The 26,010-nt window shown below is 43.0% G+C and overlaps 1 protein-coding gene across 1 annotated transcript in view; it reads right to left on the reverse strand.

Moving 5' to 3' along the window:
* CREB3L2 (cAMP responsive element binding protein 3 like 2) overlaps positions 1 to 7,500 on the reverse strand; it is a 127,781-nt gene extending 120,281 nt beyond the window's left edge. The window contains exon 1 of the mRNA XM_025379324.1: positions 7,004 to 7,500. Coding sequence (XP_025235109.1) covers positions 7,004 to 7,105 — 102 coding nt within the window. The 5' untranslated portion in view covers positions 7,106 to 7,500. The remainder of the gene's footprint in view (positions 1 to 7,003) is intronic.
* Between the last annotated feature and the right edge of the window lie 18,510 nt (positions 7,501 to 26,010).

Raw genomic sequence — 26,010 nt, forward strand, 5'->3', positions numbered from 1 at the left:
TGGGCCGGACATGATAGCTCATGCCTATAATCCTAGCACTTTGGGAGGCCGAGGCAGAGGATCCCTTGAGCCGAGTAGTTCAACACCAGCCTAGGCAACAGAAGGAGACCCTGTCTCTATTTAAAAACAAAAAACAAAAGAACTTTGCAAATGGCCCAGTACTTGGGTTTACTGTTTTACGCCCAGGGCAAATTACTGTGAATTTTAAATTTTCTAGTTGCTAGCCCAGGTTCATGAGAAAAGAAACATACCTTTTGACTAAGGAAAGAACTGTTAACTCAGACTGTTTTACTAATGATCCCAATGGTCATGCTGGTTGACTCTCCAATATCTCTTCCATCCCCATATGATTAATCTAAGCTGATGACATAAATCCCATTCTCCTTTCCAGCCATATGCTTAAGAATGGTCATGTGGCCCAATCCTTACCAATAAAGCTTTAAGAAAAAGAAGCTAGTGGGCTACTAAGAAAAGTTTCTTCCATTCTAAAAAAGGGACACAAGAAAGAGACAACTTATCTTCTTCCTCTGGAGGTTGTCATTTTGAACATAACACCTATGACTCCTGTGTCCATCACACATCCAACCTGAGGATGAAAGCTGCACATGGGTGGAACCAAGGTCCATGGGGACACTGAGGAACTGCTGAATCAGCCAAACAAGGAGCTCTATTTGTTTTTGTTTTTTTGTTTGTTTTGTTTTGTTTTGTTTTTGAGACAGAGTCTCACTCTGTCACCTAGGCTGGAGTGCAGTGACATGATCTTGGCTCACCGCAACCTCCCCTCCAAGTTCAAGAGACTCTCCTGCCTCAGCCTCCCGAGTAGCTGGGATTACAGGCGCCTGCCACAGCGCCTGGCTAATTTTTGTATTTTTAGTAGAGACAGGGTTTCACCATCTTGGCATGGCTGGTCTTGAACTCCTGACCTTGTGATCCACCTGTCTCAGCCTCCTAAAGTTCTGGGATTACAGGTGTCAGCCACCGCGCCCAGCCAGGGGCTCTATTTAAAAACCTCTTGCAACATGAGATAATTTACTTACTATATGAGCCAATCTGAATCCATTTTCAGTTATTTCCAGCTGCAAACATTGTAATGAATTCAATTATTAATCTAGATTCTATACCTTATAACTCCTTCAAAAGCAATGTCACATCACAGATCCCTATTTCCACTGAACACTATAACTCAGGGATCTTTCGAGAAGGAGGGCAAATATAAAACTCTGTACTGCCCTCTCATCTTTCAGGACTGTGCCTATGTCTACCGCCTCCCAACCAATGTTACTACCATGAGAACAATTTCAGAGACAATAAAATCATCGGTTAAAGATTTTTTGCTAAGCCAATGGAAATCCTTTAGATCACAGACAAATTAGCAACATATAAACAAGGCTGCCTTATGAATAAGAGCCACATTATGAAATAATGGAGGGGCAGTGAGGGTTCCTCTCCCATTCCCCAAATAGTCCCCCACTACTACCTATACCTAGCTATCGCCCTAGGTTCTCCAAGTAAAGATTCACCCTTTTGACCTGAAGTAATTATTGTTAAATATAAATGCCCATTTCGGGGTAACATGTTAAATCTTACTAATACTTAAATTTCTAGTGTAAGCTTATCAAATCTTTCCTGACAGCAAAATTTGAAGAGAGGAAATTGGAAAGAGAACATTACAGTGAACACTTGATGTCTGAGAAAGGAGGGGAACACAAAAGGGGTGAGCATGTTGAAAGGTACCCCAAGGGTCTGGAAAAATTATACTTACTTCCCAATTCTGTCTCCCGTTAGAACTCATTACATTTATTCAGCTTGGGGAGGTCTTGTGATCATAAGTAATGCCATTCTCAGCCAACGAGGACCCGGGTCCCCCTTCAGAACCTGGCGTGGGGCCAAGCCTAGGAGGTGACTCCAAAGTGGAACATCAAACCAAAAGCTTCAAGATCGCATTGAAATCATATCACTCTCCGGGCCAGGCAGGAGGAAGAGGAAACCACACAGTCTGTGAGATCAGCCAAGTCCTTTTCAGCACTCAGCAAGACATGGAAGCCAGATGGCCTTTCCATCTGGACCAGGCAGGTCGGATATTTCCCCAACTCCCTACCTACCACTGTCTGGGACCAGTAGTTTCACTTGAAGAACCAACCAGATATAAAACTGTAGTAGCATAACCAGCAAATGATTTTACAAATAACTTGGCTTTATAGGAATTCTGCATTTTAAACAAGCAGAACTTCTGTTGTTACTTTCACAAAAACTTAGTTTTTATTATACACTTTTTTAAAAGGATATAATCATGGCAAAAATTGTATTATTTTCCAGATGGCTAAACTGAGATAGAAGAAAGACAGAACATTATCAAGATCTTGACATTTATCATAGGCAAACCCCCTGCCGACCTCTCCCCCTAAAGCCTCTTTCCACAGGGCCTTCCCACTTCTCCTGTTCTTCACCCAAGGCCTCCACCGACCTTGAGTGGCATTGAGTTTCTATATACTCAAGCTATATACTGAAGTATATATTCTACATACTGAAGCTCCCTTTTCCCCAGAAGAACACTTGGTTGAAAATTACCTCTAGTTCAGTTTTACATGGTGCCCACAAGTTGTACTTCTTCCATTTTCTAGACACAGTCAAGAGATAAAAATTTGAATAGTACCAACGGGTGTAATGCGTAGACATGCTTCCCTTCATCTCTTGACTTCCACTTCCCCAAGCCGCTTTCCCAAAAATTATCCATTTCTTGAGCATCCTTCCAGATACAGTTCATACATACATAAAATACATTTTAAAATTTATAGATTATTTTGCTCTTTAAATTGCAAAAGGGGGCTGAGCACAGTGGCTCACACCTGTAATCCCAGCACTTTGGGAGGCCAAGGCAAGAGGGTCCCTTAAATCCAGGAGTTGGAGACCAACCTGGGCAACATACTGAGATCCCGTTTCTACCAAAAAAAAAAAAAAAGAAAAAAAAAATTAGCTAGGCATGGTGGCACAGACTGATACTCCCAGCTACTCTGGAGGCTGAGGTGGGAGGATCACTTGAGCCTGTAAGGTTTAGCTTGCAGTGAGCCATGATTGAGCAACTGCACTCTAGTCTGGGTGACAGAAAAAGACCCATCTCAAAAATAAAATAAAATAAAAGTAAAGTAAAAAATAAACTATAAAAACACAGATAATTCCCAGAAAGTAATTTTCAGAGAATCTTACAGGGATACAATACAAATGGCAGAAATGTCCAACATACAGGCAGGTTTGGGGAAAAGAGGCAAGGTTTCTTCTCACGGTGGTACCAAACCCCAAGAGATATTCTCCTGATTTTTAGATCTGCCATCTTTCCTGAACCAATTTTAGCCTGTATTCCATCTTGAAGCAACAGTTCTCCTAAAATCAGTACTCACTGAATTAAAATAACATTTCATCATCTGTATGGAAATAATTTTTTAAGCTTCAAGAGGAAGCCCAGAGTTTTAGCAATTCAGGATCTAATGATCAATCCACCTTTGCCCTATCCATATGCTTCATTATTTTGTACACTTTGAACCTGTCTGCCTTTGTCCTTGTAGACCAAGATGTCTTCATAACTAACCAAATGGAAAAAAACAAAACAAAACAAAACAAAACACTGCTCCTAATGGCTAACAGAAGGCTCCTGAGAAACATTATAATCTCAGCCTTGGGCAACAAACTTGAACATTCTAAATTGTTTAAATCAAGTATGCGACAGGTTTGCTAAAACAGAGCATTAGCAATCATGCATGTAGTAATTAAATCCCTAGTAAGAGCAACAAAAGTGATCTCACTAGGAAGGCTTGGTGGCTGCCACTGTCAGCCTCATTTAAACATTAGCTGCTTTCAGGCTCAGCAGTTCCTATATTCCAGTCATTCTCTTCCAACCTCTTACTCAGTTCCTTCTCTTTAAGTCAGGATTCTTCATTCAGACAGCCTGATGGGCAAGTACTTGGAGGCAGGCAGACAACGGGTTTGAATCCGGGTTCTATCACTAAATAGCTGTGGGAACTGAACCAAGTGCTTAAACTCACTAAGCCTCATTTTTCTCATATGTAAAATAAAAGTAATAAAAACGGCTCATTTCATTGGGTCATTACAAGGGTTAAATGGCATAATCTTTGTAAAGCACTAGACACAATGTCTTTCAGCAGGACCAGCTACGGAATGTGTGAAACCCAGTGTAAAATGAAAATGTAAGGTCCCTTGTTCAAAAAGAATTCGGATTTTCAAGATGGTGACAGCAGAGCATCAAACCAAGTGTGGACCCCATGGCACTGCATGGGTGGCAGGCCATGTGGTCAGCCCTGCCTTTCAGATGATAAACACTCAATAGATGGTAGCTGTCATCATCTCTTACCACCCTCGCACCTCACCCTCCCCTCAGGCTCTCTTCCACTTGGAAAGTTTTACTAAATCATTCCAAAAACAGGCACTGGTGTCTCAGAAGCACCCGGAGTTTATAAGACAAGTAACTCACCAAAATGAGTAATCTAAAATACATGATATTAACACAGGCTCATGAAAATGCACACCTACCTTAGGCCTTTGCTCTAGTTTTTCATCCTGCTGAGCTAACACTCTTACCTCCTTCCAATTTTTGTTCAGATCCATTTTCTATGGGAAGCTTGCTCTGATCACTCAGTTCAATCCCATACTTTGCTCTTCTTCCACCCTGTGTTCTCTATCCCCCTCACCTTGTTCTGCTTATACGTGTTCCATAGCATTTATTTCATCCAATATAATCACTTCTTTATTATGTTTATTGTTTATGTTCCCCTACACACACACACACACACACACACACACACGCACGCACACACACGCGCGCAAATATGAGCTTCTAGAGGTCAGGGATTTCTGTCTGCTTCTGTTCACTCATGTTCCCAAGTGCTTTATATATTCCACAAATAGTAATCAAAAGAACAAATATCTCTTTGACTGAATGCATAATCAGGCCATCCTTTTTCCACATAAAGATTCAGCTGGAGTAACAAACAGCTCTGCCCCTGGATATCTAACAGAGTTCAGGAAACAGATGGGAAAGTTATCTATCTCCCCACCTCTTCCAAACGTCCCTTAGTTTGAGAGAAATATAACCCAATCATCTGTACTGCTAAACCAATACCTCTTTCAACAGTAATTCATATGCACAGTTTGTTGCACTGACTTGCAGCAATGATAAGCAGCATTTTATAGGAATGAGCTGTTCACAACAGACATGTACCTAAGTGGAGGACATAATAAGCATTTTTAAAAAATTGAATTAAAAGAAAACTAATCACACATTCCTGCTTTATCACAATGACAGAAAAACTGGGCTGTTAATATCAAAGCAAATGTAAGGTCTCTACTCCCTGAAACTGTGCATAAAGATGTTAGTCAGAGCCAGTCCAAGCAGTTCTTCCTGGAGGGAATGCCACAGTCACAGGTAGCATCTCGCACCCTTCCCTGTGAACTCACAAATGCAAGCTACGGGCTCAAACAACAGCAAGGTAGATGCCTGTGCGTAATTCATCCCACCAGCTGAAAGACAGCCCCCTAACTGTAGCATTGCAGCTGTTGGATGAGACACTGTCACAGCAAAAGATTGATACTTTAAGAACAAAAGAGAAGGGCTGCCCCTCTGCATATGGATAAAATGTAGCCTGTCAGCAGAAACTCCTGGAGCACCCAATCATCAAAACATATTTGAGGACCAACATACTCCAAGTCCTTTACTGAGGACAGGAAGCACATCTGGGAACCCAACCCCCACACTGCCCGCATGGTGTCCCCAGGACAGGCTCAGCAAGCAAAGCCCAGAAGATCACACTGAACATCTGGCTTTTGCCCCAGCATGAACTACCACTCCCTCTCAGCCCTGCACTCTGCATTTTTTTTAAACAAGCCACTCTCAGCCGCCACAAATACTTTGGTGGGAATCAGCAGGGAGGCCCTCATTCCTTGTCCCAAAATAACGTCAGCCAGAGGCAAAGGCCAAAGAGGTGGAGCCTGCAGGCCATTTTGCAGAAGTTTCAAATATCCTGGTACTGACCCCATTAAAAAAGGGTGAAGGGGAAGCAGCCAAGCCTCTAGTGGTTTTCTCATTAGTGTTCCCCCTCACCCCAGCCCCACCACCATTACAAACGTCTGCATGGATAAGAATCAAACAAAGAGAACTCGCATAAAGTTCTATGATCAGTACTGGCCATTGGAAACAAAATAACATTTTGCAAACTTAATACCAAAAAGTTGACATTAAAAACTTTAAAAGAAATGTGCGTGCTCTGGGACAGCCTAACCCCCAAAGAGATCTCTGAGGCATTAGTAGAAGAGCGAACAAGCAACTGGTGAGCTGTCCCACCTTCCCCAGAGCCTGCCTTAAATATGCAACTGTCTCAGATTTTCCATACTCCTCTGCTGGTTTTTCCTCTGAAGAGGGAGGAAGGAGACTTCTTGGTCGTACAGTTTAAGAAGGCAAATAAAGCCGCCTTTCTCCTTAACGTAGGGGAGCCCTTTCAACACACACACACACACACACACACACACACACACACACGTGTACTTTTTAAAACATAAATATGAAAGAAGAGGGAGGGAGAGAGAATACGAGACAGATGAAAAGGAAATGCTACTTAATCTTGTCCAGTTTTTGAAAACCTCAAAAAAAAAAAAATCAATAGGCAGAGGCATGTTATTCTCAAAACACACACTCCTCCCGCATTACAGTACTGTTAGCAACAGCAAATGATGTTACAGATGGAAAAAGCCTCAGGGAAAAAAAGCATGAATTGTTAAAGGAATACAAAGTGGCATTACTCTCACAAGAAGTGCAAAGGGGCCAGTTGCCCTCCTTCATCTGGTCAGACATTAAAGTACACCTCGCCCAGGACCTCTTGACTCTGGCCATGCCCTGCCCCAAACCCTGCCTTCCCGGGTCCCAGGACTCCAGCTGCTCCTCGCGTGACAACACTTCCCCGCTTTGAAAGCCCTCCTGCCCCGCCCGCCGGGTCCTCACCGTGTGGTACATGAGGGCCTCGCCGTCCCCGGGCTCTGACAGCTCGCTCAGCTTGCGGTCCCACTGCAGCACGCCCTGCTCCCCGCTCTCCAGCACCTCCATGGCGGTGCGGGCCGCGCTGGGCCGAGGATGCTAAGCGCAGAGGGGACGCGCAGAGCTGCCTCGGACCGGCGAGGTTCCTCTCTTTCCGCGTGTGCGTGCGTGTGTGCGCGCGCGTGTGTGTAGATTTGCACTTGGAAGGCAAACGTCTGCTCTTCTGCCGGAGAGAGGATGGCCAAGCGCTCCCGTCCGGTGTCCTCGGAGATCCGGGAATCCCCAGGGACACGGGCCGGACCAAAGGCTGCCGAGGCTAAAGCGGGATGTGCATCCAAAATGAAGGCAGGAGACCCACTCTCATCCCAGGAAAATCCCTTCGCCGCAAACCCACTTGCCGCTACAGCTCCAGACACAAACTTTGAGACACCCCAGGGCTCCTAGGCTCTGCTCCAGGACCCAGCTGCGGCCGCACCTCCCTCCCAGGCTTGACCAATCGGATATCCGTCTTGCCCAACAGACCCAATCAGAAGTCTCACTCTCGGTCTTGTCCCGCCCCCCAAAGGCAGAGGCCGCGGGAAGTCTCCGCCCACGCCTTGGAAAGTAGCCAGGGAGTGTCTGTGACGTCACCGAGGAACTCCTCCTGCCTGAGCGCAGCCCGCTGACGGCTGTCGCCTACAGCGGACCAATAGAGGGCTTGGGTTCGGAAGTGATGGACTGGAGGCTTGACTAATGGGAAAAGGGCGTCTGAAAGGTACAGCCAATGAAATAGCGACAAGAATACATTTTGTAAAACGGGGAGGGTGAGCTTAGTCTTGCTGAGAATCCTCAGAAATTAGCCAGCGCGCCGACAGGGGGCGCGAGAGTTGCTGCGCGGGGGACTTACACATTTTCAGGTACTTTAGTTCATTTGGATCTCTCGGAATTTTTTTAATGGATTACATATTATACAAAAATCCAAATATTCCTCATGCACATAAATTTATATTAGTGCAGCTCTAGCAAATTGTCATTGTTCTTCACCTTTTTCGCCCATTTTCTGCTGGGTTCTTCTATTTTTTATGGACTTCACTTATTGTATTTTTTTCTTTCATCTGCTTGGTAAGAGTCAATGGCATGCTTTTCCAGGTCCTACAGAAGTGAGCCCAGTCCTTGAATTCATAGAGCTTTTATCTCAGAGGAGTCAGGCAATAAACAAAGAAATAAACATTTAAATTCAGAAAGTGGAAATTGCTATAATGAAAAATAAAAGCAGGAAAACAGGATGTGTCAAGATCGATGCTATTTTACGTGCTGATCAGGGAAGTTCTTCCTAAAGGAAATGAGATTTCAGGAGAAGCTGGTGTTCCCATGACTGCTGGGGAGGCCAGTGTGGCTGCAGCAGAGGTGCTTGGCAGGGAGGGGTGGGAAAGGCCGGAAAGGTGAGCCAGGGCCAGAGCACCAGGCCCACCTCCTAGAATAGGGAAGAGATGGCCTGTTCTAAAGGACTTCCCCCAACACTGTGATTCTTCCTCCTTTTTAATTCCAAAAAAAAAAAGAAGCCCTTGAAAATATAGTTTACCTATGTTAAATATAAAAGTAGGTCTTTACCAGTTAGCTCTAGAAGTTTCTTACAATGGCACATTCAAGTATTAGCTATTGTGTTGTCTCCTTGGCAAGTATTTTTTGGCGGTTGGGGACAAAAGTCTTTGAACTCTATGTTGTCTTTAAAGCAGCAGTTTATCATATAAACTATTCTATTTGTCTGGCTGGTCCTATCTTCTGGGGTCTTTCGAGATTTTTTTTTTTTTTTTTTTTTTTGAGACAGTCTCACTCAGTCACCCAGGCTAGAGTGCAGTGGCACGATCTCAGTTCACTGCAGTCTCCACCTCCTGGGCTCAAGCAGTTCTCCTGCCTTAGCCTCCCATGTAGCTTGGACCACAGATGTGCACCACCACACCGGCTAATTTTTTAATTTTTTGTGGAGACAAGATCTCACTTTGTTGCCCGGGGTGGCCTCAAACTCCTGGGCTCAAGCAGTCCTCTTTCCTGAGTCTCCCAAAGTGCTGAGATTTAAGGCATGAGCTACCACACCCAGCTTTTGAGATTATTTTAATGCTAAATAGAAGCTGTAGTTTATGGGCACACACCTTCCTTATATAATAGTTTTCTCATTTTTCTCTTAGGTTCTTGGTTTTTCTTTTCCAGCCAGGTATCCCCTTCACCACATTCTTTCCATAGATCGCTCTTTCCATTTTTAGAGGCCTTTCTTATTTTTTTAATCTGGCACTCAATGTACAATGGGATTACATCCACATAAACCCATCATAAATCGAAAATATCATAAGTCAAAAATGCATCTAATATACCTAACCTATCAAACATTATAGCTTAGCCTAGTCTACCCTACATGTGCTCAGAACACTTATATGAGCCTACAGTTGGACCAAATCATCTGGCAACACAGTACTAGTTTACTGTCATGATTGTGTGGCTGACTGGGAGCTATGGCTCCCTTGCACCAAAAGAGAATACAATATCGCGTATTGCTAGCCTGGGGAAAGATCAAAATTCAAAACTCAAAGTACAGCTTCTACTGAATGCATATCTCTTTCACACCATCATAAAGTCAGAAAACCATAAGTCATAAGTCAGGAACCATCTGTACATCTTCCTTAATGTAGGAATACAAACCATCTTCCTTAATGTAGGAATACAAACATTTATCTGTGAAGCATTTCTGCTTTTGACAAAGTCTAATCCTGCTTATGCACCCATGTAGTAGCCAGTTTCCAAGATGGCATCTAGTGATCCCACTTCCTGGTGCTCACATTCTTGTGTAATTCCTCCCCTTGAGTCTGGGCTAGACCTGAGGACTTTCTTCTAACAGAAAGAATATGCCAAAAGTGAGAGGATGTCAAAAAGATTATGGCTCCTGACTTGCTTTTTTCCTCTTCCTCTCTTGCTTGCCTGCTCTAAGAGAAGCCAGCTGCCATGCCATGAACTGCAATATGAAAAGGCCAATGTAGCAAGGATGTGTCCAGCCAACAGCCAGTAAGGATCTGAGGCCCTCAGTCCAACAACCTATGAGCAACTGAATTCCGCTAATAAACATGTAAGTGAACACAGAAGTGGGTCCTTCCCCAGGCGAGCCTTCATATGTCCACAGATCCAGCCAAGACTTTGACTGCAGCCTTGTGAGAGCCCCTAAGCCAGAGGACCCAGCTAAGCCATGCTCAACTTCTTGACCTGTCAGGTAATAAATGTATGTTGTTTTAGGCCACTAGGTTTTTCCTTTGTAAAATATGTATTATGATCATTGGTACCCTAAATAGTTTGGTTAAACTTACCTGTAATCTATTAATAACATCACAATCCCTCATGGTGAGTTTCTCCAGCCTCCTTTGTTTCACGTATACTTCTCTGTTAAATGTACACACAACTTCTTACCAGTCTGTCTTCCTGTTTTGCATTTTCAAAACTAAATTATTTCCCTTTTCTTCTCCTTCTTAGAACTTAGTAATGTAGTTGACTCTCCTTCCAGCTTCTCTGGCATCCTTGTTGTCCTGTCTCTGTTATTAATAGATTGATGGCACTTGCATGACTGGAAGTCATACTTTCCCAAAATGAAAATCAGATACATTAGCCAACAAGACATTTCTGTTTCTTTTTTCTGATATTATTTGCTATCTTTCCACATGTCAATCTATTTACAGATTTGTTCTATGTGCTTTCTATACCTTCATCTCAATTATTAAGACAAATTGTATCTAGAATTGGGCACTTGACAGATCCCCCACATCATGAAAATAGAATCCACCTGCCAAGTTCTCATGGCCCCATTCATCAGCATGCTTTTACTTTGACTACTCAACAAAAATTAATCTATTGAATTGTCCCTTTTCGTGTCCAGTACTTTTTCAGTTTATTCACAGGGATAACTGTTAACTACCTGCTAAATTCCAGACACCATTGCATATAAATTTTTCCAGGTTTAAAACTCCCTTAAAAAAAAGAAATGGGGCCAGGCATGGTGTCTCATTCCTGTAATCCCAGCACTTTGGGAGGCCGAGGTGGGGGGACTGCTTGAAGCCAGGAGTTTGAGACCAGCCTGGATGATATAGCAAGCTGTCTCTACAAAAAAAATTTTAAAACTTAGCTGGACGTGGTGGCACACGCTTTTAGTCCCAGTTATTTGGGAGACTGAGGCAGGAGGATGGGTTGAGCCGAGGAGGTCAAAGCTGCAGCAAGCTATAATTACCCCACTGCCCTCCAGCTTGGGAAAGTCTGCCTAAGCCAGTGTGAAAAGGCTGTGCAAAGGCATCCCTGGTGCCACATCCTGACACCCACACATGACACAAGCTGTGAAGACTCGGTCTTCTCAAGTGAAATTGTCGGCCAAAGAATGTGTGTGGGGTAGACAGCAGTTGGCTTATCAAGGTCTCCCTCACCGAATGGTGAGGATTATGTGAAGGGGAGAGGAAGGCATACTCTATTGGTTTCCCAAGGCTGCCATCACAAAGTACGACAGCCTGGGAGGCTCCAAACAACAGCAATGACTCTCCAAGGTGTATGTCACCCTCTAATGTTCTCTGCCTCCTCTCTTTCCTTTGTACCTGTCCATTCAAGAGCTCATCTCAGCCCTTTCCCAACCAACACACTGAGTTCTCCAAGTACAGCGCCCTTGCCATCCTTACTGAAACCATTTGGGATTACTCAATCAGAGCTGCATTTTTAAGATCATCTCATTCCTCTTGGGCAGTTTTTTTTTTTTTTTTAAATAATATAACAAACCATGGAATCCTGCCCATTTCATCTCTGACATTGTTTTAATAAATTCTGAAGATATATTTATTTTGCTCCTCCGCACTTTTGACTTTCTATCATCTGTTGAGATTTTTCTTTTTTATTTTAACGTGTTCTATCATTCTATTCCAATTTGGAATGGGAGCGAACTTTTATCACCCTCTGGCCTTCCTTTGTTTAATTCTTCCTGTTAACACTGTTCCAACAGTGTTCAGTATAATAGAAATTTCCCAGCTTTGAGGATTTTCTTTCAATTTCTATTTCTTATTTATTTATTTATTTGGAGACAGGGTCTCGCTCTATAACCCAGGCTGGAGTGCAGTGGTATGATCATGGTTCACTGCAGCCTCAACCTCCCAGTCTCAAGTGAACCCCCCACCTCAGCTGCCTGAGTAGCTGGGACTACGGGTGAAGGCCACATGTCCAGCTAATCTTTTATTTTGTATAGAGACGGGTTTCCTGCTTTGTTGCCCAGGCTGGTCTCAAACTCCTGGGCTCAAGCTATCCTCCCACCTCAGCTTCCCAAAGTGCTGGGATTACAGGTGTGAGCCATTGCACCTGGCCTCTTTAGTGTATATAGGACAAATAGGAGAGAAGATATCTGCAAGAATCTAATACCTTTCTAGGAAATCCAGGAAATCAAGATAGGCCTCAGGAATGTGAAGTAAATTGGTAATGAGGACTTGGAGTACTGGGATAAAGAGTCAGACAGAAGGAGGGGAAAAGGACAGCTGCTCCCCACCGCTGAGAAGTCCACCTGGGGTAGAAAATGAGCTGGAAAGGGGCAACACAGGTGCCTTGGCTTCAATTGGCTGCAGATTGCTTATTGATAGAGAATAGCCCCTGATGGGGGTCCTGGATGGAACCTTCCCCCCTGAAGTCAAGGAAACACGTCTGTTTGCCTCTCGGTTTCTGAAAGGGGTGGGGGCACTCGGAAAACCTACAAAGCAGGCTACCCTTGGAAACAGACCTTTTCCCGTCTTGGCAAATTCAGAAATGGCCAAAGTCCCCGGGACAACAGGAAGAGCTACAGATACGAGTAGCCAGAGTCACATACATTGGTCCTTCTCTACCTCTACTGATCTCAGGAGATCTTGGACTCCACCCTCCCAGGGCCACGCCCCCTCGGCTTCACAATTACATGCTGAATCTATACTCGTACTAACTTGCCACTGTGTGGTGCCTGCTAATGCACTACAGCTTTAAAGATTGTAGAAAATTTGAAAATAAAACTTTATTATATTAAACCCCTACCTTACCACTTATATGAAAAAAAGCTTCAGATGGACTAAGGATATTAGTGTAAAATAAAACAAAGCTATCCAGAGAAACCAGAGATAAAATGCTTTTATAATTTTAATTTTGGTGTGACCAAGGTCTAGGCATAATGTAAAAGGCAGAAAATAAATAGGAAAAAAACAGCTTTAATTTATACATAAGTATATGTGTCTGTGTGTCTATGTATGCACACACATAGCTATACAGAGATAATACATCTAACTTGTAATTAAATAAAAGAGATTAAAATGTTATACATGTTGCCGTTCGCATGAGTCATTTTGCAGTGAAGGTTTTTTTCTTTCTTCCCCCATTGTTTATCTGCTCATGGCCGTCTCATCCCAAGAACACAGTGGTAACAGCCTGGTACGTATCGTTCCATACTTCCTTTATGCTCATATAATCATATACAAATACACGGAGACAGAGAGAAGTTTGGTCATTGTTTTATTATGCTCATTTCTCTGTATTTTGCTCTTACGGCTTAATAAGAGATCTTGAAAATACCCCCAGTTCTCCAGTGTGGATTTAATTCATTCTTGTTAGCAGCTGACTGGAAAAGGATGAAGCATTTTTCATTCCCTGTTGATAAACAGGTTTTACTTCTAGAAACATCAGTTGTGTGACATGGGGATCATACACTTCGCACAACTGAATTTCCCGGTATGTGACCTTCTCCCAGTGATGGAAGATCAGGCTTAGGGTGTTGAATTTTTTTTTTTTTTTTTTTTTTTTTTTGGAGACAGAGTCTGGCTGTCATCTAGGCTGGAGTGCAGTGGCACCATCTCAGCTCACTGTAACCTCCACCTACTGGATTCAAGGAATTCTGCCTCAGCCTCCTGAGTAGCTGGGATTACAGGCGTACGCCACCAGGCCGGGCTAATTTTTGTATTTTTAGTAGCGATGAGGTTTCACCATGTTGGTCAGGCTGGTCTAGAACTCCTGACCTCGTGATCCACCCGCCTCGGCCTCCCACAGTGCTGGGATTACAGGCGTGAGCCACCGCACACGGCTTCAGGGTGTTGAATTTGACAGCCTAAGGGCACACCCAGTGCCCAAGGAGCGGGGCTAGGAGGGCAGGAGAGGAACAGAGAAAGGGATCAGGCATGAAATGGTGTGAAGGGCCTGCGGGATGGTTAGGCCGCAGGGATAGAGAGGCTCAAAGATTGACACTGCTTCACCACAATTTTTCCTCCGACCCCTGTAGGGCGTTCCCCTTAGGACACTGTTGGCACCGTGTCACAAGAGAGGTTGGTGGAGGCAAGAGTTCCCTTAAAGGAGGACGGAGGACACAGCCAGAAGCGAAACAGCCCTTTAGTTGAACTAGAAAGGACCGGAACTTCAATTGCAGCCGTTTTGGTCACTTCTCCAACACTGCCACCAAGTGGCTGTAGAGGAACAATGCAACTAGCAAACCCAAAGGGAAAGATTGTAAGAGCTGGGCTGTCGTAAGTAAAACCACCACGCCTGGCTAATTTTTTTTTTTTTTCAGTAGAGACAGAATCTCATTATGTTGCCCAGGCTGGTTTCGAGTTCCTGGGTTCAAGAGAACCTCCTGCCTCGGACTCCCAGAGTGCTGGGATTATAGGTGTGAGCGGCCACTCCCGGCCCCAGCAGTGGTAAAATAAAACCACATCTCACGGTCCAGATTAATTTGCAACCCTCAGGTGGAGATAGAGAACATTTCCATCAACCCAAAGAGTGCCCTGACGCTGTCTGCTAGTCAGTGCGCCTCCTGAGGTCATTGCCTTTCTGGCTTCCATAGATCAGATTTGCCTGGTCTTGAGCATGATGCAAATAGAATTTTGCGGCACATACTCCTTGTCTGACTCACGTGTCTGTGAGCTGGGTCCATGCTGTTGCATGTACAGCCTATTCCCGTTATTTGCAGTAGCTCTGTTCTATAAAATCACCACAGACGCTGAATCAACAAATACTGAACCACTGCTCATAGGGAAAACAGGGTTTAGGTTCCTGGGAGACTCTGCTCATGACAATTTCATCAGGCAATCAGTACATATAAAGAGACAAATGTATCAATCTATGTTTAACATGTATCAACTGATAAATATGCAGAAACAAAATAAAAGCAAATAACCTGGTTTTATGTGTATTTCTGTTTAAAGACACCTTGTTAAATATGTATTGGTGACTCATTAACGTTGAACTCATGGCCAACAGCACTGTACTTCATGACTGAACAAAACTTATCTATGTGTCTTTTACCCAAAAAAACACCTCACAGCCTTCTTGCACTTAGGAACATTAGACAGCACTTTACCCCTATGCTTGGGGCCATTTTAAACAGCAAAATCAGCAACAAAGCAGCACACAAATGAATTTAATGCTATGCTTAGCACTAAATTGACCACAAAAATGACACTTGTTTTACCGTATGACAGCCAGAACAAGAAGGCAGAACTTGGTCTTGTTTTACCTCACTGGGATAACTCAAATTTGGGGTGCAGTGGGGCACACCAGGAGATTCAAATTTTTCACTGTTCTGTGCAGGTCCAAAATATGGACCATAAGAATACCATGAGTATTTAGCAAGTAGGCAAATTCTCAAACACAGAATCCGTAAATAAAGATCAACTGTATTTGTACTTTGGTCTGTGGAGTTTATTGTTGTTGTTTTTGAGACAGGCTGTCACTGTGTCACCAAGACTGGAGTGCAGTGGTGGGATCACGGCTCACTGCAGCCTCGACCTCCCTGGCTCAAGCAATCCTCCCACTTCAGTCTCCTGAGTAGGTGGGACTACAGGCACACCACCATGCCAGTTTTTCCGACAGGCTATGAGCTCTATAAAGTCAATCTCAATTACTCAAAGCAGTCTTTTTATATCTGAAAATATGCCATTCCAGTCAAAGCCTTGGTAAAATACCCAGTGTCTCCACTTGTGACCTGTTACTAAACAAAAACAAAAACAGATTCTTATTGAACCTATGCAAATAACTGTACTGCCATAAATTAAGAATACTCAAATGGTTTCCAAATTCTGGAGAAATCAGGTAGAGAGAAATTTTACTCACAAGAGTATACTCAATTGTTAAAAGCTATAAATAACTCAAAAAGTTTTCAGCTGGGCACAGTGGCTCATGCCTGTAATCCCAGTACTTTGGGAGGTTAGGGTGGGAAAGTAGCTTGAGCCTAGTTGTTCAAGACCAGCCAGGGAAACATAGTGAGACCTCATCTCTACAAATAGTAATACAAAAAAATTATCTCGGTGTGGTGGTGCACACCTGTAGTCCCAGTTACTCGAGAGGCTGAGGTGGGAGGATTGCTTGAACCTGGGTAGTCGAGGTTTCTGTGAGCTGAGATCATGCCACTGCACTGCAGCCTGGGCAACAGAGCAAGAACCCACCCTTCAAAAAAGGAAAAGAAAAAAAGTTTTCTTGACTCTGAAAAACAAAACAAAATAGTATCAGCAATGTTCCAAACAAAAAAGGCATAAAAAATTATTTCAGTTATATATTAGTTCAGTTCTGTGTAATTAACCTTTGTTCTGTCCAAGATTGGGACAATAATCCTCATGAACATATCAGCTCTTCAATGAAAGATCTGGCAATTTTCTCTCTAGTCCAATGACACAGCCTCCAAACTTACTAGCAACCTGCATTCAAGAGCGCCCGTCAGAGTCCTTTCCATGAACTTCCCTAAAGAAGAAGTAACTTTTGAACTGTAGCTGATCATAAACTACTTTTTGAGATGAATCAAAGTAAAACAATAACTGTCCATGGATGACAGTCCTGTCTTAGGACAGGCCAGCTGCAGTGGCTCATACCTGTCATCGCAGCATTTTAGGAGGCTGAGCAGGTGGATCACTTGAGTCCAGGAGCTCAAGATCAGCCTGGACAACACAGGGAGATCCTATCTGTACAAAAAATAAAGTAATTAGCTGGGTGTGGTGGCATGAGGCTGTAGTCCCAACTACAGGGGTGCTGAGGTGGGTGGATCACTTGAGCCTGGGAAGCAGAGGTTGCTCAGTGAGCCGAGATCATGCCACTGCCCTTCAGCCTGGGTGACAGAGTGAGACTCCTATCTAAAAAACAAAAAAGTCTTAGGACAGGCATGGTTGAAGGTACAATTGGCAAGAAAATTTGCTTATTTCTATGACATGCAATTTACATCAGAATCATAATTACTACTGATAATATAATATATACTAAGACATATCAGGATTACAGGAATCTCATACGATTTTGGAACACATACTAATATTTATTTAACTCAAAGTTAAATAAACATTTGATATTTGACAATGCTTCCTTTATGATTTTAACACACCAAATAAGGCAAGTAAGTCCAAAATCTCTTTTGGACTTCAGGGATCCTAATATTTAAAAAAGTTAATGAGGTCAAAAAGACTAAATTTCAAACCTGAAATTTTGATTTTGGAAAGTTTGTCAAATTTCAAAAGTTGAAAACACTTGAGATCACAAAATAGGATCACAGGTTATTCATTTAGCCAAAAGTGGTAACTCAAATATTGCCAAAAAGAAAAAAAAATCTTTGCTCTTTGATAGAGAAGAGACTCGGTTTCCCAAACAATAAGACCTAATAAAGACAGCATGCAGCCAACTGAATCTGTCTCTTTACTTTCCTCTTTTTTCCTTTTTTTTTGGCAGTTTACTCAAAAAGTAAGCAAACATATTTTACTGTTTCTTAATTATTACATGAAAATCTTGTTTAAAAGAGAAAACCAAATTTTGCCTTTGCATAGTATATTACTTCATAGTTAATTTTTAATAAAATCTTATAAACAAATCCATTTAATCTCAATCACTTTGACTATAAGGTAAGATATCTGTAAATCTTTTAGAATTTTCTAGTAAAGAACAGATCAGTGCTCTAAGAAAACCCTTTTATTCCAACACAGGGTTTCTGACTCTGGCCCTGCATCAGTGTGCTCTTGATATTAATGTTTAATTTACAGAAAAACTAAATAATACCCTTTAAATTGTAGCCAACTTGATCACACAAAAAAATTCCTTTCATAAGATCAATTCATCGTAAATCTTACTTAAAGCTTCACTTTTATCCTATCATTTTATCTTAGGACAAAAATTTACTTTTCCAATTTTCTATATCCATTTCATTTTATCTATCATTTTTCCTTCCATTTAAAACAACTTAAAAACCTCTAAGCTAGGAAAAATAACTTTTCCTTTAAAAAAACAAAAAAAACAAAACAAAACTACATTTCTCTGACCTTTTACCAAAAACACATCCTACTTTCCTTATATACTTTACATATAGAATTTTTCTCTTCTATCTAGTGGTTTTAATTACATATATTAGTTACAATGTTAACTCTTCATAATTTTTAAACAAAAACCTAGGAGGTAAGCAATTTAAGTTATGTGTCAGATGTGTAGCCCAGGACAAAAGGAGAGAGCTGCAGATAATACATGACCCTTCCTACCACGGTGAGGAGGCATAGTTGGGCCAGAGAGAATTCCACATGTCCCCAGGCCCTACCATGCCACCTTTTAGAGCCTAGAATCTAAAGGTGCTAGCACAGGCAAGTCAAACAAGCATCAAAAATATTCCAGAAGCAGTTTATAACCTTAAAACATCTAGCAAAGATAGCATCTGACCTACCCAATTCAGATCAAATGTCTACATTAAATTCTGAAGATGATTCTATTTTATTTCACCAGTAATTATAAAATTATCTTTATTTACTAAAGATTATTAAGGTCATGTGAACGAAAAGATATTTGAGTTAAAGTTTCTGTTTTTCTGATAAAGTATTTGATGTAAGCACTTACTTTTTTTCTTTAAGCCAATTGGTTGGAGCTCTATTATATATTTTGGTAGTGAAACATCATACGTGTGACACAGATACATAGATAGAAGCAGATCTTAAAAGTTTACATGAGTCTCATCAGCCAGTTTTTAAATAGGTTTTTTTTCCCCCATATACTCTTCCAATTGCCTATTTTATTGCCCTAGGCAATTATTATCTAGGTAACCCTATATTTGTCTTTATAAAGGGACCATTCTTAGGTGAAATGAGATAGAAAATGTTTATTTCAAAAGCACAGAGCCAAGACATTAGTCCTATATATTGTACCATCATTTGCTCAAACCAAGGACAAAATGGTATAAGTTCAGTTAAGATGGCCAGGAAAAGTTTGCTTGCTTACTTGCTCTTTCTGTCTCTCTGCTTCTCTCTCTCTCTCTCTCTCTTTCTTTTTGTATTAGTTTGTTTTCGCACTGCTGTAAAGAAATACCTGAGATTGGGTAATTTATGAAGGAAAAAGGTTTAATCAGCTCACAGTTGTGCATGGCTGGCAGGCCTCAGGAAACACAATTATGGTGGAAGGGGAAGCAGACATGTCTCACACGGCAGAGGTGAGAGGGACAGAAAAAAGAGAAGGAAGAACTTCCAAACACTTATAAAACCATCAGATCTCATGAGAACTCACTCACTATCACGAGAACAGCATGGAGGAAACTGCACCCATGATCCGATTATCTCCCTTTCTCGACACGTGGGGACTACAGGTCCCTTCCTCAGCGCATGGGAATTACAATTCGAGATAAGATTTGGGTGGGGACACAGAGCAAAACCATATCACTTTTCATTTTTGAGAGAGGGTCTCACTCTGTCACCCAGGCTGGAATGCAGTGGTGTGATCATGATTCACTGCAGCCTTGACCTCCCAGGCTCAAGCAATCCTCCTGCTTCAGCTTCCCAAGCTGGGACTGTAACCAACTTTCCCATTTTTTGTAAGAGAAAATTTATTTATTTTTTCTATCTTCTTTTATCTTTCCTCCTTTTCCCACTTTCTAGTTAGTCCTTTAGAAATGCAAGTATAGCCTTTTACCTCCCCTTCACCAGACATTCCCTACAGGGCAAGTTCATTTAACTATCTGCTTAGGACCTCCTTAAAGGAAATCTCACCCACCAGGAGGTTGCCTTGAGAGATAACAGTCAATCTACAACCCAAAGTACACATGCCCACAAAGAAACAGGCAGTCACCGCCTTGACCACCTAGTAGATAAGGTACCAAGCTAACATGTAGAAGTCCCACTTGCTTACTTCCCCCCACCCCATGTGCCGTTCATGTTAAGCGCCCTTTAAAAGTGCGCACTTTCTGCTCCAAAAGCAAAGTTATATTTTAGGCAGGAAGCCTGTACTTGTTCCCCTCATCTAGCTTTGGAATTAAAAAAAAAAAAAAAAAAAAAAAAATCACTTTCTTTATACCAGACCTTAGTTGGACTCTGCAAGCAGCAAATAGCTGAACCTGCATATTGGTTACAATTTTGGTGGTGCATATAGGGAAAGTGCTGCGTGCTCTGGGTGAGTCTGTGCCTGACAGCCAGGTTTTGCTACTGGGCAAGGTGTGGGGTCACCTGTGAGCACCAGCTGCTCGTGGCTAGCAGATCTCATGACAGGAACATCCGGGAACTTCTCAGCAACTGCCAAAAATGCTTTTGTTTTGGGGGAGCCTCCCTTGTGCCTCACGGCACACCTGCTGCCTTCAACTCTCCGCTGGTACAAAGAAAGTGACCTCTGTAAAACCTGGCAAACTTTGAAAGTGGCTGAGTTAGCTGGAAGTGCACCCGATCACCCTCTGCTTCTTTTGGGGTGTCACTGGGGCCCTGTTCTACCTCAGACTTGGCTGCTAGTGACAGCATCTGAGCCTTTTAGGTATTTCTATTTGTAAGTGCAGTACCATAGAAGCTTTGCTGGGCCTAGGGAACCATTTGAACCTGGGGGGGGGGCATTCAGGACCTCACTCAGCCTCCTTGATTGGAGACTCGTTTGGAAGTATGCTGTTTGTTTGCAAGCACTTTGTGAATGGGCCCTGATTTCTTTCTTTCCTCTCTACTTCCAATCTCACTCTTCTATCTTCAGAGAGCCACCTACAGCCTTAGTCCTCTCAACTGCAGGCTCCCCTATCTCTCTATGACTGAAAGAGCTCATCTTGACCAGTTACTTGTGAAGGTGGGAGGGTCCCATCCCATATCATGTGGACCCTGGGTCTGAGTCTCTCCTGAATGGGAGATAAACAAGGGTGATGGGAGTATCAACCCTGTGCCGTGTAAGTGACTGGAAGCTCTTGAGCTCCCTTTCTATCACTTTACTGTTCTTTTTATTTCCTTCTCCTCTCTCTCATGCCCTGCTTGTAAAACCTGGCTCCTATGCAGAGGCTGGCCAGACTATATATTCCTCTATTTTCTTTTCTGCCTGCTTTAAATCTGCTGTTATACTGGTGTTAAGATAAAAACGACCATTTGGATTCAACTGTTTTTTTAATAAACGGTTGAGTCTGCATTGATATCTCTTGGCTAGAGTTCAAAAACAAAAGCTATAGGATCTTTGTTTATATGAGTATGTATATGTGTGTTTATGTGTACACACATGTATTTTGTTATATGTTGCTGCTACAAGGTACCAAATTCACTTAAGGAGGACTCATGAGACTTAAGTAAAATCTTCAATAAATAAGCTGGCTTTAAAATTATTGGTGAAATAATATTAGAAATGTCTTATGAATTGTCAATATACATTTTTGTTCAGATTTATTGATCAAGTGGTTTCATATTTATCTCTGCCAGATATTATAAGGCATCAAAATTTGGCATAAAAGTTATAAAACTGTAAACCTAGCCCCAAAAAGAATGATCTTTGTTTGGGTAATTTTTGATAAATAGTGTCATGCACGTCCATGTGAAGAGACCACCAAACAGGCTTTGTGTGAGCAATAAAGCTTTTTAATCACCTGGGTGCAGGCGGGAGAAAAAGAGAGTCAGCCAAGGGAGATAAGGGTGGGGCCGTTTTATAGGATTTGGGTAGGTAAAGGAAAATTACAGTCACAGGGGCGTTGTTCTCTTGGTGGGCAGGAGTGAGAGTCACAAGGTGCTCAGTGGGGGAGCTTTTTGAGCCAGGAAAGGGAATTTCACAAGGTAATGTCATCACTTAAGGCAAGGACCGGCATTTTCACTTCTTTTGTGGTGGAATGTCATCAGTTAAGTCAGGGGCAGGGCATTTTCTCTTATTCTGTGATTCTTCAGTTACTTCAGGCCATCTGGGCGAATACATGAAGGTCACAGGGGATGCAATGGCTTGGCTTGGGCTCAGAGGCCTGACATTCCTGCCTTCTTATATTAATAAGAAAAATAAAACAACAAAATAGTGTTGGGGCGGTGAAAATTTTTGAGGGGTGGTATGGAGAGATAATGGGGGATGTTTCTCAGGGCTGCTTAAAGCGGGATTAGGGGCAGTGTGGGAACCTAGAGTGGGAGAGATTAAGCTGAAGGAAGATTTTGTGGTAAGGGGTGATATTGTCAGTTTGTTAGAAGAAACATTTGTCGTATAGAATGATTGGTGATGGCCTGGATGCGGTTTTGTATGAACTGAAAAACTAAACAGAAGATAAAAGGTCTGAGTAAGAGAAGGAGAAAAAAACAGGTATTGAAGGACTAAGAATTGGGAGGACCTAGGACATCTAATTAGAGTGCCCAAGGAGGTTCAGCTTAGCCTTGCCAGCAAAGATTATTTATTTACTTTAAGAGGGAATTTAGAGTGGCGGTTTGGGATAGCACCAGGAGATATGAGCTGTGATGGCTTGGAGAAACAGTGTAAACCGGCAGTATAAACACGAGCAGGGCATTCATGAGTAGTTGAGAACAGACGGTGAATAGGAGTATGACTAGACAGAAGACAGTAGGGATGACAAGTTTTTTGGGGTCCAGTCCAAGTTGGTCTGGTGTCTGCAATGAGACTGGGCCTTAATAAAAAGGAGTGTCCACACAGGAGCTCAAATGGGCTGTACCCTGTAGCATTCCGAGGACAGGCCTGAATTGTGAGAAGGGCAAGTGGTAAAGGTATTGTCTAGTCCTTTTTAAGTTGGTGACTGAGCTTGGTGAGGTGTGTTTTTAAAAGACCATTAGTCCATTCTGCCTTTCCTGAAGATTGAGGATGGTAAAGGATATAAAGGTGTCACTGAATACCAAGAGCCTGAGAAGCTGCTTGGGTGATTTCACTAATAAAGGCTGGTCCGTTATTAGACTGTATAGAGGTGGGAAGGCCAAACCGAGGAATTATGTCTGACAGAAAGGAAGAAATGACTGCGGTGGCCTTCTCACACCACGCGGGAAAGGCCTCTACCCATCCAGTCAGTGTCTACCCAGACTAAGAGATATTTTAGTTTTCTGACTCGGGGCATGTGAGTAAAGTCAATTTGCCAGTCCCGGGCAGGGGCAAATCCCCGAGCTTGATGTGTTAGGAAGGGAGGGGGCCTGAACAATCCCTGAGGAGTAGTAGAAGAGTAGATGGAACAACTGAGAAGTGATTTCCTTGAGGACAGATTTCCATGATGGAAAAGAAATGAGAAGTTCTAAGAGATGGGCTAGCGGCTTGTAACCTACATGGAAGAGGTTATGAAATGATGATAGAATAGAATGGAAGGAGGTATTTTCCTTGGTCCAAGAACCATTTGACTTGTGTTGGAAGAGATAGGTGGAAGTTTCAGCCGGGGAGTAGGTGGGAGTGGCCAGATGAGAAGGAGAAAAACTGCCAGGAGGGATAGAAGTTGGAAAGCTAGCTGCTTTTTTAGCTACCTTATCAGCATAAGCATTGCCCTGAGCAATGGGATCTGATGCCTTTTGATGGCCCTTGCAGTATCTGACTCCAGCTTCCTTTGGAAGTAAAGCAGCCTGGAGAAGAGTTTTGTATTAAAGAGGCATTAATGATGGAGGACCCTTGGGTAGTGAGGAAACCTTTCAGCCCATAAAACAGCATGGTGGTGCAGGATATGGAAGGCATATTTAGAGTCAGTATAAACATTGATGCAACAGTTATGGAGGCAAGGGAAACAGACCCTTGAAAAGAAGGTAATGTGGAGTTGGTAGCCTCCATATTAATTAAGAAGAGGATGGACTTACCCTCCACTGTAAGAGTTACCAAAAGCGCCTGTGATGGTCCTGTAGGCTTCCGAGGCGATCGGGCAGTGTCAGTCTTCAGCCGCTAAGCTGAGAAGATCTGGGAAGGAGTCAGTCACAGCCCTGGGCCAGTTGGAACAGTCCAGTTTCCAGTGGGGTCCCACACAGATGGGACACAGCTTAGGAGGAATCCGGGGCTGCGGGCATGCCTTAGCCCAGTGGCCAGATTTCCAGCACTTGAAGCAAGATCCTGGGGGAGGAGGTCCTGAAGGAACGCTTGACCCCTGTGGCTTAGGTGTTTTGAAGTTCTTGTGTGCTGGAGATATGGCTGGGGTTTCTCTCACAGCGGAGGCAAGTAATTGCAACTCTTCTCTATTATTGTACACCTTGAAGGTGAGGTTAATTAAGTCCTGTTGTGGGGTTTGAGGGCCAGAATCTAATTTTTGGAGCTTTTTCTAATGTCGGGAGCTGACTGGGTGATAAAATGCATATTAAGAATAAGGCGGCCTTCTGGTTCCTCTGGGTCTAGGGTGGTGAAGCGTCTTAGGGTTGCTGCTAAGCGGGCCATGAATTGGGCTGGGTTTTCATCTTTACCTTGTGTAGTTTCTTTAAGTTTGTTGTAATTAACAGCTTTGTAAGCTGCCTTTTTAAGACCTTCAACTAGGCAGGAAACCATGTAATCTCGCCTAGCTATACCTGGGGAATCTGCCTGATAGTTCCATTGGAGATCTTCTCGGGGAACTGCTCTAATGCCTTCCTGGAGGTCTGGCTCATGAAGCTGGCGGTTATTGGTGTGAGATTGGGCTAGAGAAAAAACTCTTTCCCGTTCATCTGGGGAGAGGGTAGAAGTTAGGATGACATTTAAGTCACTCCAGGTTAAATTGTAGGATGGAATTCCTGTATATATTTAGTGGGGTCTGATTGAGAAAGAGCCTAAACGCTGGCTGATTTGGGAAAGGTCTGATAGAGAAAAAGGAGCATTAACCTTGACTATGCCTTTAGCTCTAGCCACTTTTTTAAGAGGAAATTGCTGGGCAGGTAGGGGAGGGCTAGTCAAGGAACGAAACTGTAAGCCAGACTGGGTGTAAGGAGGGGAGATAAAAGGATTATAGGGTGAGGGAGCGGAGGCTGAGGAAAAATTGGGACCTAGCTTGGCCTGGCGAGGAGGGGAGAGGTCAGATGGGTCTGTAGAAAAGGAATATTAGAAAGACTCAGCGATGCTTGGGGTTGGGACTGAGGGGACAGGCGGGAGGGAAAGAAGGAGAATTTGGGACAAGTTGCATTGGGAACAGAGACTAGGGAGGGACCAATGTGTAAAAGAATGCTTGGACGTCAGGCACCTCAGACTGTTTGCCCATTTTACGACAAGAATTATTTAGATCTTGTAGGATGGAAAAATTGAAAGTGCCGTTTTCTGGCTATTTGGAACTACTGTCGAGTTTGTATTGGGGCCAAGTGGTATTGCAGAAGAAAATAAGATGCTTAGATTTTAGGTCAGGTAAGAGTTGAAGAGGTTTTAAGTTCTTAAGAACACAGGGTAAGGGAGAAGAAGGAGGAATGGAGGGTGGAAGGTTGCCCACGGTGAAGGAGGCAAGTTTAAAGAGAAGGGTAGAGACATAGAGAAAGGGGTGGGGAGCAGCCCTAGACTGCAACATGGGTGAGCAGCCAAAGCAGGTGTCCCCGCAATTGACTTGCCACCAAGGGAACATGGGTGAATGATCAAGGCAGACGTCCCCGCAGAGATCAGACACCAATGGAACATGGGTGAATAATCAGAGAGGCATCCCCGCAATGATTAAACACCAAGGGAAGGCTGCCTTCCTCAGTCCGTGACCGGCATTTTGGGTCCACGGATAAAACATGTCTCCTTTGTCTCTACCAGAAAATGAAAGGAATTGAAATTAAGAGAAGGGAGAGATTGAAGGGTGGCGCCAAGATTGAAAGGAGAAAGAGGTTGAGGGATAGCTGAGGTTGGAGAAGAAGAGAGTAAAAAGAGGTCGCTTACCGGAT

Source organism: Theropithecus gelada, chromosome 3 (assembly GCF_003255815.1).
Source record: "Theropithecus gelada isolate Dixy chromosome 3, Tgel_1.0, whole genome shotgun sequence".
Classification (NCBI taxonomy): domain Eukaryota; kingdom Metazoa; phylum Chordata; class Mammalia; order Primates; family Cercopithecidae; genus Theropithecus; species Theropithecus gelada.